This window comes from Archocentrus centrarchus, chromosome 17, assembly GCF_007364275.1.
Source record: "Archocentrus centrarchus isolate MPI-CPG fArcCen1 chromosome 17, fArcCen1, whole genome shotgun sequence".
Lineage (NCBI taxonomy): Eukaryota > Metazoa > Chordata > Actinopteri > Cichliformes > Cichlidae > Archocentrus > Archocentrus centrarchus.
The window spans coordinates 12983909-12999419 of record NC_044362.1 but is presented as its reverse complement, the minus strand read 5'-3'; the positions used below and the strand labels follow the sequence as shown (position 1 = coordinate 12999419).

The 15511-nt window shown below is 39.2% G+C and overlaps 1 protein-coding gene across 1 annotated transcript in view; it reads left to right on the top strand.

Moving 5' to 3' along the window:
• The window catches only part of LOC115795939 (calsyntenin-2-like), a 179865-nt gene that overhangs the window by 79934 nt on the left and 84420 nt on the right, over positions 1-15511 (top strand). Inside the window, exon 2 of the mRNA XM_030752091.1 lies at positions 9942-10064. Coding sequence (XP_030607951.1) covers positions 9942-10064 — 123 coding nt within the window. The remainder of the gene's footprint in view (positions 1-9941; positions 10065-15511) is intronic.

Here is a 15511-nt window from a genome sequence, read left to right as displayed (position 1 = left end):
CCCCTCGCTGTTGCTTCTATGATTGAATTTATCTTTGCATTCGTTTATATGCCGGTGTTTGCCCAGAGCTGGTTCCTGAACCCACTGATGAATCTCTGAGTTGCTTCATTACATACCAAGTAATGCATGTTGTTTGTGTATTATCCCCTAAGGTGGGAATGCTTTCCAAGAATGTGATACCAGTGGGAAAATTTTATTATAGGGAGTGCAAAAATATATATATATATTCCAGGAAGTAAAATGTAACACTACCAATAATTTCCAAGTAGTTCCAAATGATTAAAGATAGGTTAAGGCTATGACTGAGATCAGGATTTATTGTTAACTGTGACTTTGAATAGAGTGAGCATGTTTTCTTATTCTCACATACATATGAAATTAAAAGTAATGTCATGTGTAGTAGACAAAGCGGGGGTGGGGGCGGCGAATACACTCACTGGACAATTTGGTTAGGTACAGCATGCTAGTACTGGGATGGATCCTTTTTTGCCTTCAGAACTGCTTTAATTCTTTGTGGTAAGCTCCTGGAAACTTTCCCAGATTTCCATATGGACATGATCGCATCACACAGTTGCTGTTTTTTTTTTGTTTGTTTGTTTGTTTGTTTGTTTTAAATACACTATCATGTTCAAGAAACCAGGTTGATTTGAGCTTTGTCATATGGTGTGCTATTCTGCTGGAAGCAGCTATCAGAAGATGGCTGCCCTGCGGTCATAAAGGGATGACATGGTTAGCAACAATCGTCAGGTAGGCTGTGGCATTGAAACGATGCTCAGTTAGTACTAAGGGACCCAAAGTGTGCCAAGAACATTGTCCACAACATTACATCATCAGCCTGAACCACTGGAAAAAATAAAGGCAGGATGGATTCATGCTTTCATGTTATTTACACCCAATTCTGACCCTGATCTAGACTCCTGGCAACATTTGTCACTCTTCTATTGACCATCTGGCACCAACAACTATGCCACGTTCATTTTTCCAGCTTTCACCTTTCTTTCTTCTCCATTCTGATGCTTGGACTTCAGCAGGTCACCTTGAGCATGTCTACATGACTAAATGCATTGAATTGCTGCAATGTGATGGGCTGATTAGAATGAGCAGTTGATCAGATGTACCAAATAATGTGTCCAGTGTGTGGGAGTGCTTGGTAAGGTGGATCATGTGATATTTTTTTCTAATTAAAGACAGTTTTGAGCTGTTATTTTTAGCTGCAGCAAAAAATTATAGTGTTTCAGTGTCAGCACTGAATCCTTTACAGAAATAACCCAACTTTGTGACACCAGATAGTCTGAGCTTAAGCCTAAAGATAGTTGACTAGTCCAATAATCTTGCTTTGTAGCACATGCCCAGTAAAAATCAGAGACTGAATCCTGAGAACAAGAGCAGGACAGTACTTTTAAAAGAAGGCATGGCAAAAAATTCTTTGATATGTTTTGATCAGCACTGTATCAGTCGGTCGGTTACCAATATGAACATGACCTTATACAGTTGTCCTGCTGAACATGTTAGCAACAAGTACTGTGCTGCATATACAGCAGACAGAACTAGAATTTAATTGGAGTCGTGTTTGTTGTTGCCTCATGAACTCCTAAGAAATCTCTCTCTCTAGACTTGCTTATGATTTTTCCTTTAATTTGTTTTACAATATAATGTTTGCGGTGATGCGTATTGCGAGTCGGCACAATAAATTTAATTGAAATTGAAACTGTTCATCAGAATGTTGTTAACTTTGTGCGATGCCTACTCCAGGTAGCATACAGTGTCTTTACAGGGCCTTTTAATTAGCTGCAGGTACCAGATGGGCTGTAGTTTGAACCAAAACAAAATAATTCAAACGTTTTAGTCTGCAAAACTCAATGAGCTTAAGGACACTAAATCCTCCGTAGAGTCGGGGGGAACTATAAATGTTGTCTTTTAATTAAAAAGATATTGCTCTTTTTCCTCAAGGATTTGAATATTAATCAAATAAAAATAAAAAACTATAAACAGTACTGTGATCTTCTCTAATAGTAATAAGTATGTTGGTAATTTCTTATTGTATGCATAAGGCAGTGTAATTACAGTGATGTCAAAAGACTTGTTGTTGGATATTTCAGGCACACTAATGACTTGGATTGAATTTGTCTATCACGGGTGCTCATGCTGCGTTATTACTGGCAGACATAAACTCCTACATATCTAAGCTATTAAGCTGCCATCAATTACTGTTAGAAGTATGATATAATGAGATCCAGTGTTCACCGCTGAAGCAATTATCACTTTCTAACCAAGCTGAAAAGCTCAGAGTCTGCAGTTTAATTCTCTGCCCGCTTTTACTGTTAAACTAACAGCGTCATAAACACTTTCCCACATGGACACATCACCATAAAAGAGGAAAATAAGATGATTTGTTTAACTGCTCATTAGAGAAACCAAGAGTTAAAAAGACAATGTTAAATATTGTGATATGTCTCATGGTGTCACGGAGAGTCTCAGTGTTACTGTTTTCTCAAAGGTAGGTAATTAATGTGTAATCTCTTTTGTGTGGGAATATGAGTAACACGCTCTTGCATGCTCCTTAATTTGTGTAAAATGAGCACGAAGCCAGTTAACAATAATTGGATACAAGTCTCTGTTGTTGTTCTGTTAATGAAGCAAAAATCAGGGTGATGGGGTGAGAAAAAAAGAAAGAAAAAGAAGAGATGTATTCAAATCAACAGCAAATATGATTTAATATTGAGTTTAAATAGTACTTTACAACTTGAAGCACAGAGCTGAGAACTTTCTTTCCCAACAAATCTAATCAAAAAATCTTTTTAACAGGCTCAGTATCATTCATTTAAGTTGGGAAATTTTGACAGCAAAGAGTCATAATCATTTCTTTTCTTTTTTTTTTTTTTTTTTTTTTTTTTTTAATGCCAGGGATGGATTTTAAAAATCTGGCTTAATCAGAACCTCTTCTTTGCACAAGAGACTGGATTCAGCTTCCTGATTCAGTGCCATTATTCAATGATTTATAAGTTCTGGTCGTGTATCCTATAGGAATCCAGTTTAATAATTTAATAGGAGAATAAATTGAAACATTTGTAAGGTTTTACAGGCAGCAGTCTATTCTTCTTAAAGGAAGTTCTGTCTGTGCCCATCCTCTCCTTTACCACTTTTATTGCCCCATTTTCTCTCTGTCTGCCTCACAGCACCCCCCCCCCCCCCACCTTCCTGCATACCGTTTCTTTACTGTTATCTGTTCTCTTGCTCATCCCTTTCTCTGTCCCTCTTTTAATCTCATCTTCTTGTTAGTTCTCAGTTTGAATTGTTTCAGGTAATACACGTTTGTACAGCGGGTGGGAGGAGCAGGCTTAATTACGGCTCACTTTGTCGGGCTACAGGGAATAGGAATAGGGCCAATAGGAATAGTTTTTGTCTGCATTTCTCTGAATTATCGAAATCTTGATGCACTAAGTAGGATTATTATTTATTAAAGTATACGTTATCCCTCTTTTCTCACTCATGACTGGTGGTGTTGGAGTGGCATTTTAAGCCACCTTCTATGGGCATGTGAACCCTCAACTAGTTTAGATTCTCCAGTGGGAGCTTCACTAATTTAAGTCTCACATCTAAAGGGGCTCCTCAGATTCAAAGTGTCCCGAGTGAGAAAATAAGCCGTGCAGAAACGTAAAAACAACTTTGACATTTTTTCATTTTTATCCCTTTTTGCATTTTTCATTTTACCTGTATTCCCTCCTACTTATTTTACACTTATTATTATTATTATGATTGCAACCTCTTAGTAGTAGCTGTCTGCCTTGTTTTTTTGTTGTTTTTTTGCAACTGTAGTCAAAGAAAAGATGTCTTTCTCCTGCAGCATCACTGTAATCACATAAACAGTAAAAATAAATGGATTCGACATGACTTAAACTGATCAATACTGGCACTCTAATGCAGTGTGTCTTATATATGAGCTGGGACCTAAATGAAATTAGATTATCATCCAGCTGTGTCCCAGTAGTAATACTTTCATGAGCTCACTGACCAGGGGAAGACAACATACAGATATATTTGATTTCAGTTCCAGGATGGATACAAGTTAATATCCCTTCCACTAATTCAATTTACAGGAACTCACTATCTTGTTTCTTGTGTCTGTATCTGTATTACTGTCATATTAAATTTTATCCCAGTGGTCTAAACACATAGATCTGCTTACGACTGTCTCTTCTTATAGGTCAATTAGTCTTCCATAATGTGAAGTCTAATGCTGTAATGGCTGCAGATGGATCTTAGGAAGTGGCCAGAGATGCTGTACATGTTGCAGCCATTGACACTTGTAACCGCGTTAAAGGAAAGCCTGAGTCTGGGGATGGCAGCGTCTGTCTCGTCAATTCGTCAGTCCACTGTTTCGGTCTGGCTTCAGACCTATCACAATGATTTTAACTTATGTAAAATTAAGTTTAAATCATTTAAAACATGAATCCCACTGCCTTGGTGAACTACTAACTTTTTCTGTATATCAGAAGCATTTTAAGGATCTCATCAAATGACTTTCATGATTTTTCATGGCAGTCTTTCCATTTTATTTCATGGTGAATTATCTTGTTGGAAGCAGCCATCAGGAGATGGGCACACTGTGGTCATAACGATGGACATGACAACAATACTCAGATAGGTTGTGGCATTTAAGCAATGCTCACTTGGTACTAAGGGACCCAAAGTGCACCAAAAAATATCCCCCACACCATTACACCACCATCAGCAGCCTGCACTGTTGATACACAGCAGAATGGATCCATGCTTTCATGTTGTTTATGCCAAATTCTGACCCTATGTGTGGCAGCAGAAATTGAGACTCATCAAACCAGGCAACATTGTTCCAATCTTTTACTGTCCAATTCTGGTGAACCCATGGCCTCTGTTTCCTGTTCTTAGCTGACAGGAGTGGCACCCAGTGTTGTCTTCTGCTGCTGTAGCCCATCTGCTTCAAGGTTTGATGCGTATATATTCAGAGATGCTCGTTTCCATACTTTTGTTGTAACAAGTGGTTACTTGAGTTACTGTTGTCTTTCTATTTGCTCAAAGTGGTAACCATTCTGCTCTGACCTCTGACGACAACAAGGCATTTTCACCCTGCTGCTGCTCACTAGATATTTTCTCTTTTTTCAGACCATTGTTCTGTAAACCCTTGATGAGGTTTTGTGGGAAAATCCCAGTAAATCAGCAGTTTGGTAAAAATAATCAGATCAGCCCATCTGGCTCCAACAACCATGCCATGTTCAAAATCACTTAGATCTTTCTCCTCATTGTGATGCTTTGAACTTCAGCAGGTCATCTTGACCATGTCTACATACCTAAATACACTGAGTTGCTGCCATGTGATTGATTGATTGATTTGCTTTATCATGCAGTTGAACACTTTTACCTAATGAAGTGGTGAGTGGAGAGTATAACAATAAAATATGCTTTTTTTTTTTTACAATCTTTTGGGAAAAAAAGAGCATTTATGTACTAGGGCTGCGACGATTCCTCGATTAACTCGAATAATTTGATTATAAAAAATCACAACACAACAGCAGAAGGCAGCTGTTTTACATGCAGTCTGTCTATGCAAGTACAAGCGAGCCATTATAGAGATGCTGAGCTCAGGTGGAGCGAAAGTAAATGTTTTTCTAGCATCTAAAAGAAGCTTTTTCCTGTAACAATCATTAAACCTTTACTGGGAATCAGCTGGAGGTCCTTCATCAACCACCTGATCAGCAAGTGAAGAAAAGTGAACTTTGTAGCTGCTCCATTCACCGCTGTTTGTTTCACACAGCGAAAAACTGAAGAACGAAAGTTAAAATATGCAGGTGAATTGTTAATATGAAAAAAGTATTTCTTAACTGATTGCTTGAGTAACCGATGGAATAATTGATAGAATACTTGATTACTAAAATAATCGATAGTTGCAGCCCTAGTATGTACATGTCTTCCAAAAAAACAATAAATTGCAAAGTATCATAATCAAAACAACTCTGTCTTTGATGTCTGCAGCTGTCACTGTGCACGTCTACAAGGTCATAGAATTGAGTCCCTTAAGGCCAATTCATGCACACAGCTACATTTATGACACAATTTTGATATTTGTTGGTATGATACGTAACATTTTCGTGGAGGAATAATGGCGACTACATGAGAATCTGAGCTCCAATGTTTGTTTATGACAGACCATCAAGAAAAAAAGAAAAGAAAAGAAAAACACAAAAACAGCTCGTGTTTCAATGTACATGCATGTGCTTGTAGACCTGGTGTTTGATCCAGTAACTACAATCCTTGTTTTCCTATGCAGTCAGTGCACATGCAGTGCATACAGTGTGTGCAAATGCAGACGTACTTGGATTGATGCTAACATCAGAACACACAGACATGTAAAGCATAGATAAGTCTTTATTTTTGTTTAAGCTTTGAGAGATGATATTATAGAAAACTGCTTTTGTAGGGTTGAACTTCTCTAGAAAGGTGTTCCAGACTGTTTTTCTTTTTTTCCCCTCTTTGAATGCAAGTTAAATTTTTGATTCATTACTGCAGCTCAGTACAAGGATGTCAAGGATGAATACTATAATAAACACATCACTAATGGCTTCACAGTACTTCATGTCATGAAAGCCAGTATTGGTAATAACCCATTTCCATGGTCTGATGTGTGCTTTTCCTAAAAGAAAAAAAAAAAAAAAAAAAAGCTTGTATATCAGGCTCCCTTTAAAGACTCGCAGCTTTGCTGTGTCAACCACCACCCAATTTGTTTGGGATAAATGTAAGACCTTGAGCTAGAAATTGAACTTGCCATCCATGAGTAAACTGAACTGGCTGTGGGCTGCTATTAGACTTACTGAAGACATCTTCAAATGTAAATGAAATGCTATGTGAGCACGATGGATTAATATGTATTTATGCATGGTTAGTGCAGGCACACAGGAATGAAGAATCACTTTGGGACTGCTCGTTTTTATAGTCACCTCAGCACTTCACTTTAATATTATCATGGCTTTGAAGAGTCTTTCTGTGACATTGTTTTAGTCCATTTCATGTCTACTTTTTTATGGTAATTTTACACAGAAAAGTAAATCCAAGGAAACTTAAAGCATAAAGATCAGGTTGTACCTGCAGTAGGACATAAAAGTGTGTGTGTTTTAATGTCCTGGTGAATGCACCATTGAATCCACCATTACAAGTAAAATATTCCTGAAGTAAAGATACCTAAATACCACTTGAAAACAGACCTCTTTTTATTTTTCCAGCAGAGAAGAGTCATGCTGTTTGCTGCAGTGTTTTCTATCTACTGCATGAGCATAAGATGACACTTCTTGTATGAATAATGACATCCCTTGTGGTTATCTTTCACTCCTTATGATCCCCTCTGTACCCTGTCTCAGCATGGTAGGAGTCCCATCTAGAAACATTAGATCCTTGGCAGCACGATGAAAGATTATAAGACAAACGTGAAGGAGAATTAACACAAAGAGGAATGTGTTACTATTTACTGTCTTGTTTTTATACTAATAATACTAATAAAAAGCTTCCAAAATGCAGTGAAGTTGTTCAAAACTCTAACTCCTTTGTCACAGGGTAAAAGTCACCAAATTTCAAATTTGTTTATCAGTTTTTTCTCCTTCACATCAATGTGTTGCTTTGATTTGTGCCTCTTTTGTTCAGACCTATTTTCTACTTTTTGTCCCCGTTCTCTCAATTCAGTGACAAGTGAGAAAGAAAATGGGATAGTAGGACAAAAATACTAAGATTTGTTCAGATGAAAAGCTGTGCGAAAGCTTTAGGAAGAGTTTGATGCATTTAAATCACTGCCAGCTGGATATGTCATCTGCTCATTGGCATGAGACAAGTGTTTGTCTTCAATAGATTGAAAGGTCGGGTTGACATCCCAGCTCACTGCAGGGACTCACACTCGTGCACCAGAGATGCTGTATGTGTGTGGATACACAAAAGTGCCCAAGCACGTGTTTTTTTTTTCTCTTGACACACTGGTTTATGTGTATTTGTGAGGTACTGCTGCAGTGAAGTGGGAGAACATTTGATTTAGAGAGTCAGTAATTCCTGCATGTGTGATGGTGATCTGTGTTAATCTCTGATTTGCAGCATGGTGGTTATACTTACCATAATACAGCATGGACAGAGAGAGTAAGAAAGTGGAAAAGGAAGCAATGAAATTTACTGTAGAAAGGGGAGCTGGTGCTAGAGGATGCAGAGGTCATTCTGCAAGTCATTGTGACATTGGGTGTGGGTTTAAAGTAGTGTTTTAGATTTGGCATGATTTTTAAAGATTTTCCAGGCTACTAAAAACTTATTTTGCCAAACTATAGTACTGTGCAAAAGTCATGGCCCACTCCTCATTTCTGTTTTGCTAACAAATTGGGAAATAGGTGCAGCAATTTATTGATCTATCCAGGTGTGCATTTACTGCACTGCCAGTTTGTTTGGGCTCATTATCATGCTGAAAAATTAAGCCATTACCAGTCAGACTTGCAATGCATGGTATTGCATGTTGGATCAAAATCTGATGGCACTTTCTCCAACACCAGTGACTGAAACGCAGCCCCAAACAGAGCCAACATGCAACATGCAATATCACAGAGCCAAACAGAGCCTCCACCGTGTTTTACAGATGACTGTAGACACTCACTGTTGTACCTGTCTTCTGACCTCTTCCGTACATACCAACAATGAGTTGAACCATAAATTTCAGATTTGGATCCATCACTCAATCAGACCTGTTGCCTTTGATTTTCAGTCCAGTTCTTGTGTAATGTGGCATACCTCAGTCTTTTCTCTCTGTTTTCCTTCCTTAAGAATGGCTTCTTGACAGCCTCCCTTCCACTGAGACCATTTCTGATGAGGTGTCAGCAAACAGTTCCTGAATCGACTGAAGGGCCAGATGAGTTTCTGATGTCCTCTGTCAGGGCTTTGCTGGATTTTTCCCTATTTTGTAAGAAATTGACTTTCAGATACCATTCATCTGCTGTAAATAGGGTTTTTGGCCTGCCACTTCTTCTTTTGTCCTCCACTTGTCCAGTTTTGAAGGTCATACTGCACAGCATGCTGGGATATGCCAAGTTTTCAGCTAATAGCTCTTTGCTTGAATGATTTAATGTATAGGTCAGGGTTAGGTGGCTTTAACAACAACAACAACAACAAAAAAAACAATCCTCTGAAAATAGTCAGGTACAAGGACTGGACTGAAAATGAATGAAAAGCAGCCAATGTCCAAAGAACAAATTTGAAAGACCTTCAGGAAGCCTGGAGAACTATAGCTTCGGATTACTTTAAAAATTACAAGAAGGTCTTCCTCTTTGGAAGAAAAATATAAAGAAAAAATGATGGGCAGCTCATGACTTTTGCACAGTAATGTAAGTCAAGGTGTAATTTACAGCCTTGCTGCAATGCTTTATCAGAGAATCATAAATGCTATCCAACAAACACTTTCTTTCCACACAGTTCGCCTGCTCACTTTTACTGCTCCTTTTGCCTCCTGTAAAAAACAGCACTCGGGGAGGTGGGGGGGTGGGGGTTGTAGCCTATCGCATTTCTCATTCGTAGCCTGTCTGTTGAGGTGCCTCACCACATTTATATAAATATAGCCACATACTGTAGAATGAACATAGTATTATACTAATACTAATGACAGTACCAGTCTTTCAGCTGCTCCCTTATTCACAAGGCATCACCACAGCAGGTAGCACTGCGCTGCAAGTTTTTGTTTGTTTGGTTGTTGTTGGTTTGGTTTTTTTTCTTTTTAATGCCAGATGCCCTTGCTGATGTAACCCCCAAAGGGATTTGTCTTCCCTCCCGGGATCCAGGGATCTTTTACTTGTTAGGCAAATGTGTAAACCAGTGTACTATGTGCCTTGAACTTCTGAAGTACAGTTATACAAAATAAGACAGTATCATTTATGGCATTCTTTCTGCTCTTTTCACAGTCAACAAGCACAAGCCATGGATAGAAGCCTCTTATCATGGAGTGATCACAGAGAACATGGACACAGTGCTGCTGGACCCTCCGCTGGTAGCTCTAGACAAGGATGCCCCAGTTCCCTATGCTGGTAGGAAATGCAAAGACAACAACAGACACATTAATATCTGCTGTACAGCAAGTTACACACATTTTAGCAGGCAGCATGTTTACAGACAGACAGAGACACACACACACACACACACACACACACACACACACACACACACACACACACACACACACACACACACACACACACACACAGAGGACTTTGATGAGGATGCTTCAGTGCTGTGTGCAGGCAACTGTGGCAACTTCACACCCCAAGATGATCCACCAGTTCTCTGTACTCACTGTTTGTCATGGAGACTGAATTCCATTTATCACTGTTAGCAGTCTGAAACAAACGGCTTTCTTTTTAAAGAGAGACGTTTTTTTCTCGCCATTGTGTAGAATTAGTTTACATGGACACACACAAAAAATAAATAATAAATCAAAGACTTTCCTTTCTTTCTAACTTCACACAAAACTTCTGGCCAGGACTGAAGTAGTTTAAATTCACAAACGCGTAGACCAAGGTATTCAAGCTTACTTGGGTTTATGAAAATGGATTTATTTTTATGCTCCTGCAGCCTCTTCAGTCTCCCTGTCAGGGATCTTCTTGTGGTTTCTGCTGAGGCAATTTTTTCTCATAAGCTGAAATGCCCCATTAAACTGAACAAAAGGTATCTCTTAAATACTGAAATATGCCTATACTTTTCCTCAGCCTTGTCAGCATTTCATGATGACAGTATTTATTTCAGAAGCAAAACAATACTCTGTCATTTCCACTAGAACACTCATCTAGAATTTAATCAGAGTTTACGTTACAGAATTTGATTTATAGTAAACTGCGCATCTCAGCTCCAGTTCAGTTTAAATTAAATGTATTCTGTCGTGAATTTGTTTAATCCCAGCCATTGCAGCATTCAATATTAGTTAGTGTATTATATATTAACAAAGACTTCATAGATTTATCCCCAAATTTTAACACCATTTAGGTATTTAGCATGTGTCCTTTAGCAGAAACTGAGAACTCACTGTCACATTTTCAGAAAAAAAAAAAAAAATCCCCTGTATGGTAGTCCAGTAAAAGTCTCCCGTGCAAGATGAAAAACCACCCAGGAACAACCTGTGTTCACATATTTTTTTACTGTGCTCCTGTTTGAAGTTTGAGTTGCCACACAACCCGTAGTCTTTAACATAGATGTGGCTGCTCTGGTTGTAGCACTCACATGTGACATATTTAATAATGACGGTGCAACATCATTATAAACCTCATCTCTAGATTATAGTTTCTGGAGCTGATTATATTGCCTAACAAGAGTTAAAATCAGACAGCCATTGCACAGGTACAGCAGTGCTGACAGTGACGGGAAGAAAAGGGACAGAGAGTGCTGTTATAATTAGACAAAATATTCTGAGACTCAAAGGCAAACGAAGAGGCTTTTGGCAGCTAACGCTTAACAGCTCATTATGGCGAAATGGCTGCTATTAATCCCAGAGCTGACAACCATGGAACACTGATACTCAGCTATTTCTCTTCTTCTGTTTTCCTTTTGTGTGTGTGTGTGTGTGTGTGTGTGTGTGTGTGTGTGTGTGTGTGTGTGTGTGTGTGTGTGTGTGTGTGTGTGGTGTGTGTGTGTGTGTGTGTGTGTGTGTTTTTGCCAAAGCAATCATTTTCATTGTTTTCTGTTTCTTGTGAGCTGTTCTGTAAATAATAGGTAAATACAGCTGACCTTAAAGAGTATGAAAAACCTAAAATCCATTTTTAAAGGCTTTTTATACTATACAACATTGTTCATGTTGTATAATACTGTATAGTGTTACGCAAATTTTGTAGTCTGCATTATATATATATAATAGAGAGATATAATGATCCCCTTGTGGGGGTAAAGAAGACTTAGTTTCATCAAAAAAAAGGGAAAAAAAGATGCAGAATATATTTAGCAACAATAACAACTGCAGTCATATTTTATTCATTACAAGTGAAGACAGTGAAGATAGTGCTTCCAGACATTGTTTCTGTCCACCCAAGCAGCCTTACAGTATTTTACAACTCATAACGTTCCCTGGTAACCAAAACCGTGGTGCAGTGAAGGTTTAATGACACCATGACAAGTAGGCAAACAAAAGAGGAAATTAATTGTAATTGTTTTTCTCCATGATTAACATGTGGTTTGTTTACTTGAGAAGGTCAAGCTTTGTGAAATATTGCCCCAGAGGAAAACGCAGAGCTGTACACTGGCTGCTGACTGGTGATATTTCTCTCCCTGAATGTTTTTCATTGCATACGGTCTAATGAATGAAACCCATACAATAGCTACCAAGGAGACTGAAAAAATGGCCATAAAAAGAGCAGCTCTGTCCCAATTTATCTCCCCTGGCAATTGCTACAACTCCCCCTGGGTTTTGCACACAATGCCCTCCTTTAGAGTTGAACTATTCTCTCAAATTTTTATCTCGATCTAGACCTTCATTTGTATCTCTCTCTCCACCTGGCGCCACATTCTTTCTCTCTCGATCCAGCTATCCTTCTTCCACTTCACTATGTCGACACTTTGCTCCTAGCAAGCCCATATACAGCCGGTCGCTTGCGCATTATATACACGCTCATCAATCCTGGTTTCGTTTTACCGCTGAAAGGAGTGGGATATCCTTCTGGCTCCACATCATTTGCAATGTGGAAACACAGATGAAGATTGCTAGGTGCTTTTCTCCTGTAATTCTTTATTTTTAATCATGCTGAATGCCTCACCTTCACTTTTTATGCCATCTCACATGTTTAAACATCTGTTTTTACTCTTTACCTTTTTGTCTTTGGCTCTGTCCCGCCCTCGCCTGCAGCGCCACATTTCACTTTGAAGTAAACTACCCACAGTGGGCCTAACTTGAACATTATACGCTGAGACAGGCATCCTGGAGATAAATTTGTTATTACTGTGTGGCTTGATGGCAACCTATATCCTGCCACCCCACCCCCCCACCCCTCAACACCTCCCTTGAGCAAGGTGTGTGGGTTGAGGAGTATGTGCTGATCGAGCATTCTCAATCAAATTAGCATGAGGAATGGTGGCAGTGGACTCTGAGGTGCAGCAAGGCAAGCAGACAGTTTCATTTGCCTACTCTTTATCTCAAGGCCACAGTCAACAGACACAAATTCTTCCCATTCATCATGGTACCAGAATAATGTACTGTGGTATATTGTTTCCACTGCAGGACTCACACAGGGTAAAGGAACACAAATAATTTGAGAAGGAGAGGCAAAGTGTGAATAGACAGCTGACAGAAAATAGAGGCGACACATGGACAATTTGTGAGAGCAGGTCATAGCAAGGGGCTGCTACAAAAAACATGTCTGATCATTTGCATTAGCTGCATATGCATGTACATTTATGTATGTTGACACTGTGTTCACTCCTGGGTTCTTACAGCAATTATTACATTAAGTTCAGAGTTAAGATTTTGAGCTTGTTCTCGTCAGGGTTGGTTGATTTGTCAGTATGTACTTGGGTACAAAATCATCATCATTTATTTATTCCTACTAATTAACTGCTTGTGTCTCATTTTCAGAGGCCAGTCTCTCTGACCTGTACGCCTTCAGTTTTTCATATCAGTAAATTTCTCTGGATGAACAGTATAAAGTTCAAATTTCAGGCAAATGTCACTCAAGCTTTGGTTCAAAACTATTTTTTTTTTTTTGTTGTTGGTATGGACTAGATACAGTCTTCACAATATATTTTCACCATAGTGGCTCCGTGGTGTAGTGGTTCCTGACTGTGTAGTCACTGAGTCAGCGATGAACTCATCTCCCCAACCTTAGGCAGGATCTTAAAAAAGCAGTGCATAAACAAGAAATAATTACTTCCAGTTAGTGCTGCTAAAGGTGGTTCTACAAGCTACTGAACCATGGGGTGTACTGAGTTTTACACAGGACTGCATAGTGTATTAGGCTCCAGCCCCCCCCCCCCCAAAAAAAAAATCCTGACTTGGATAATCAGAAGAACATGGATGGATGGATTCAATCAGTTCCAGTCAGTACATAATTCTTTGCTTTGAGCTGTAGTCAGAGTTTTAAGTTGGGATTTGTACGGACCAAGAGGCGGTTTAACCCTATATAAGTTATGGGAAACTTCAGTGTGCATAGTAATGATCCAGTAATAACTACTGCAATAACGAACTTTAACGAAAATGTGAAAAATCTTTCTGGGGGTCCCACAGCGGCTCTCACTCCATCACTAGCGTCCACTATCACACCCTCGCAACCCTCTGCGTGTCCTCCTTCACTACATCCATGAATCTTCCCTGTGGTCTTCCTCCTCCTGCTGGGCAGTTCCATATTCGGCATCCATTGCCCAATATAGCCACTATCCCTCCTCTGCACATGTCCAAACCATTTCAACCTTGCCTCTCTAACTTTGTCTCCAAACTGCTCAACCTGAGCTGTCCCTCTGATATACTCATTTCTAATCTTGTCCATCCTGGTCACTCCCAGTGAAAATCTTAACATCTCCAGCTCAGCCGCCTGTCTTTTTATCAGTGCCACTGTCTCCAAACCGTACATCATAGCAGGTCTCACTAGCATCTTGTAAATCTTTCCTTTCACTCTTGTTGCCATCCCTCTGTCACAAATCACCCCTGACACTCGTTTCCACCCTGCCCGAACTCTTCTCTTCACCTTGCTTGTGCACTGTTGGTTGCTTTTGCACTTGACCCCAGGTATTTAATCTCATCTACCTTTACTGTCTCTACTCCTTGCATGTTCATCTTTCCCCCTGTCTCCTTCTCATTCAAAACACATTTATTCTGTCTTGTTTTGACTGACTTTCAATGTGACCAGAAAAATAATTCTGTAAAAACAGCCCAAAAGCTGAGATGGAGCTCAAGTCTTAACCTTGTTTTTTTAATAGAACTTGTGATGAGGATTGGTTTGCTCTCATGCAGAAATAATTGTCTAGGAGAGACAGATGAATAGTGCAAAACAGAGATGCATTTTTTATGGAATCTGTTAGGTCCCGACTGATCCTGACTCTGTGTCTGGAATAAAAAAAATTATGAAAATGACTGAATGCACCTCTCTAAGTTTAATTAACTCTGAGGAAAGACTCTTAAAAAAAAAAGCAAAAGGGACAACTTCAACTCATGTTTTGTCAAATCTGTGTGTGCATAAACACTCGCTAACAATAAATAAACTTTTATAGAAAGGTGTGTGTGCACTGTGTAATCTGTGTCAGTGCTGTACAGTATGAATGTATGGATAAATGTGGCTCAGTTCGAGTGGTCAGTAAGACTAGGAAAGAGCTACACAAATGCCAGTCCATTTCCATTTCATATGTTATTCTTACTCAGCAGAGTGAATACATTTTTTAAAAAGTCAGGTTGTGAGATTCAGCCAGCTGTGTCCTCCTCAGTCTGTCTGTGTAGGTTCCTCTTAGTTTCAGCTAGTTTGAGCCATGAACAGCCCAGTACAACTCCTCTATTGTTATCTTTCTCTGT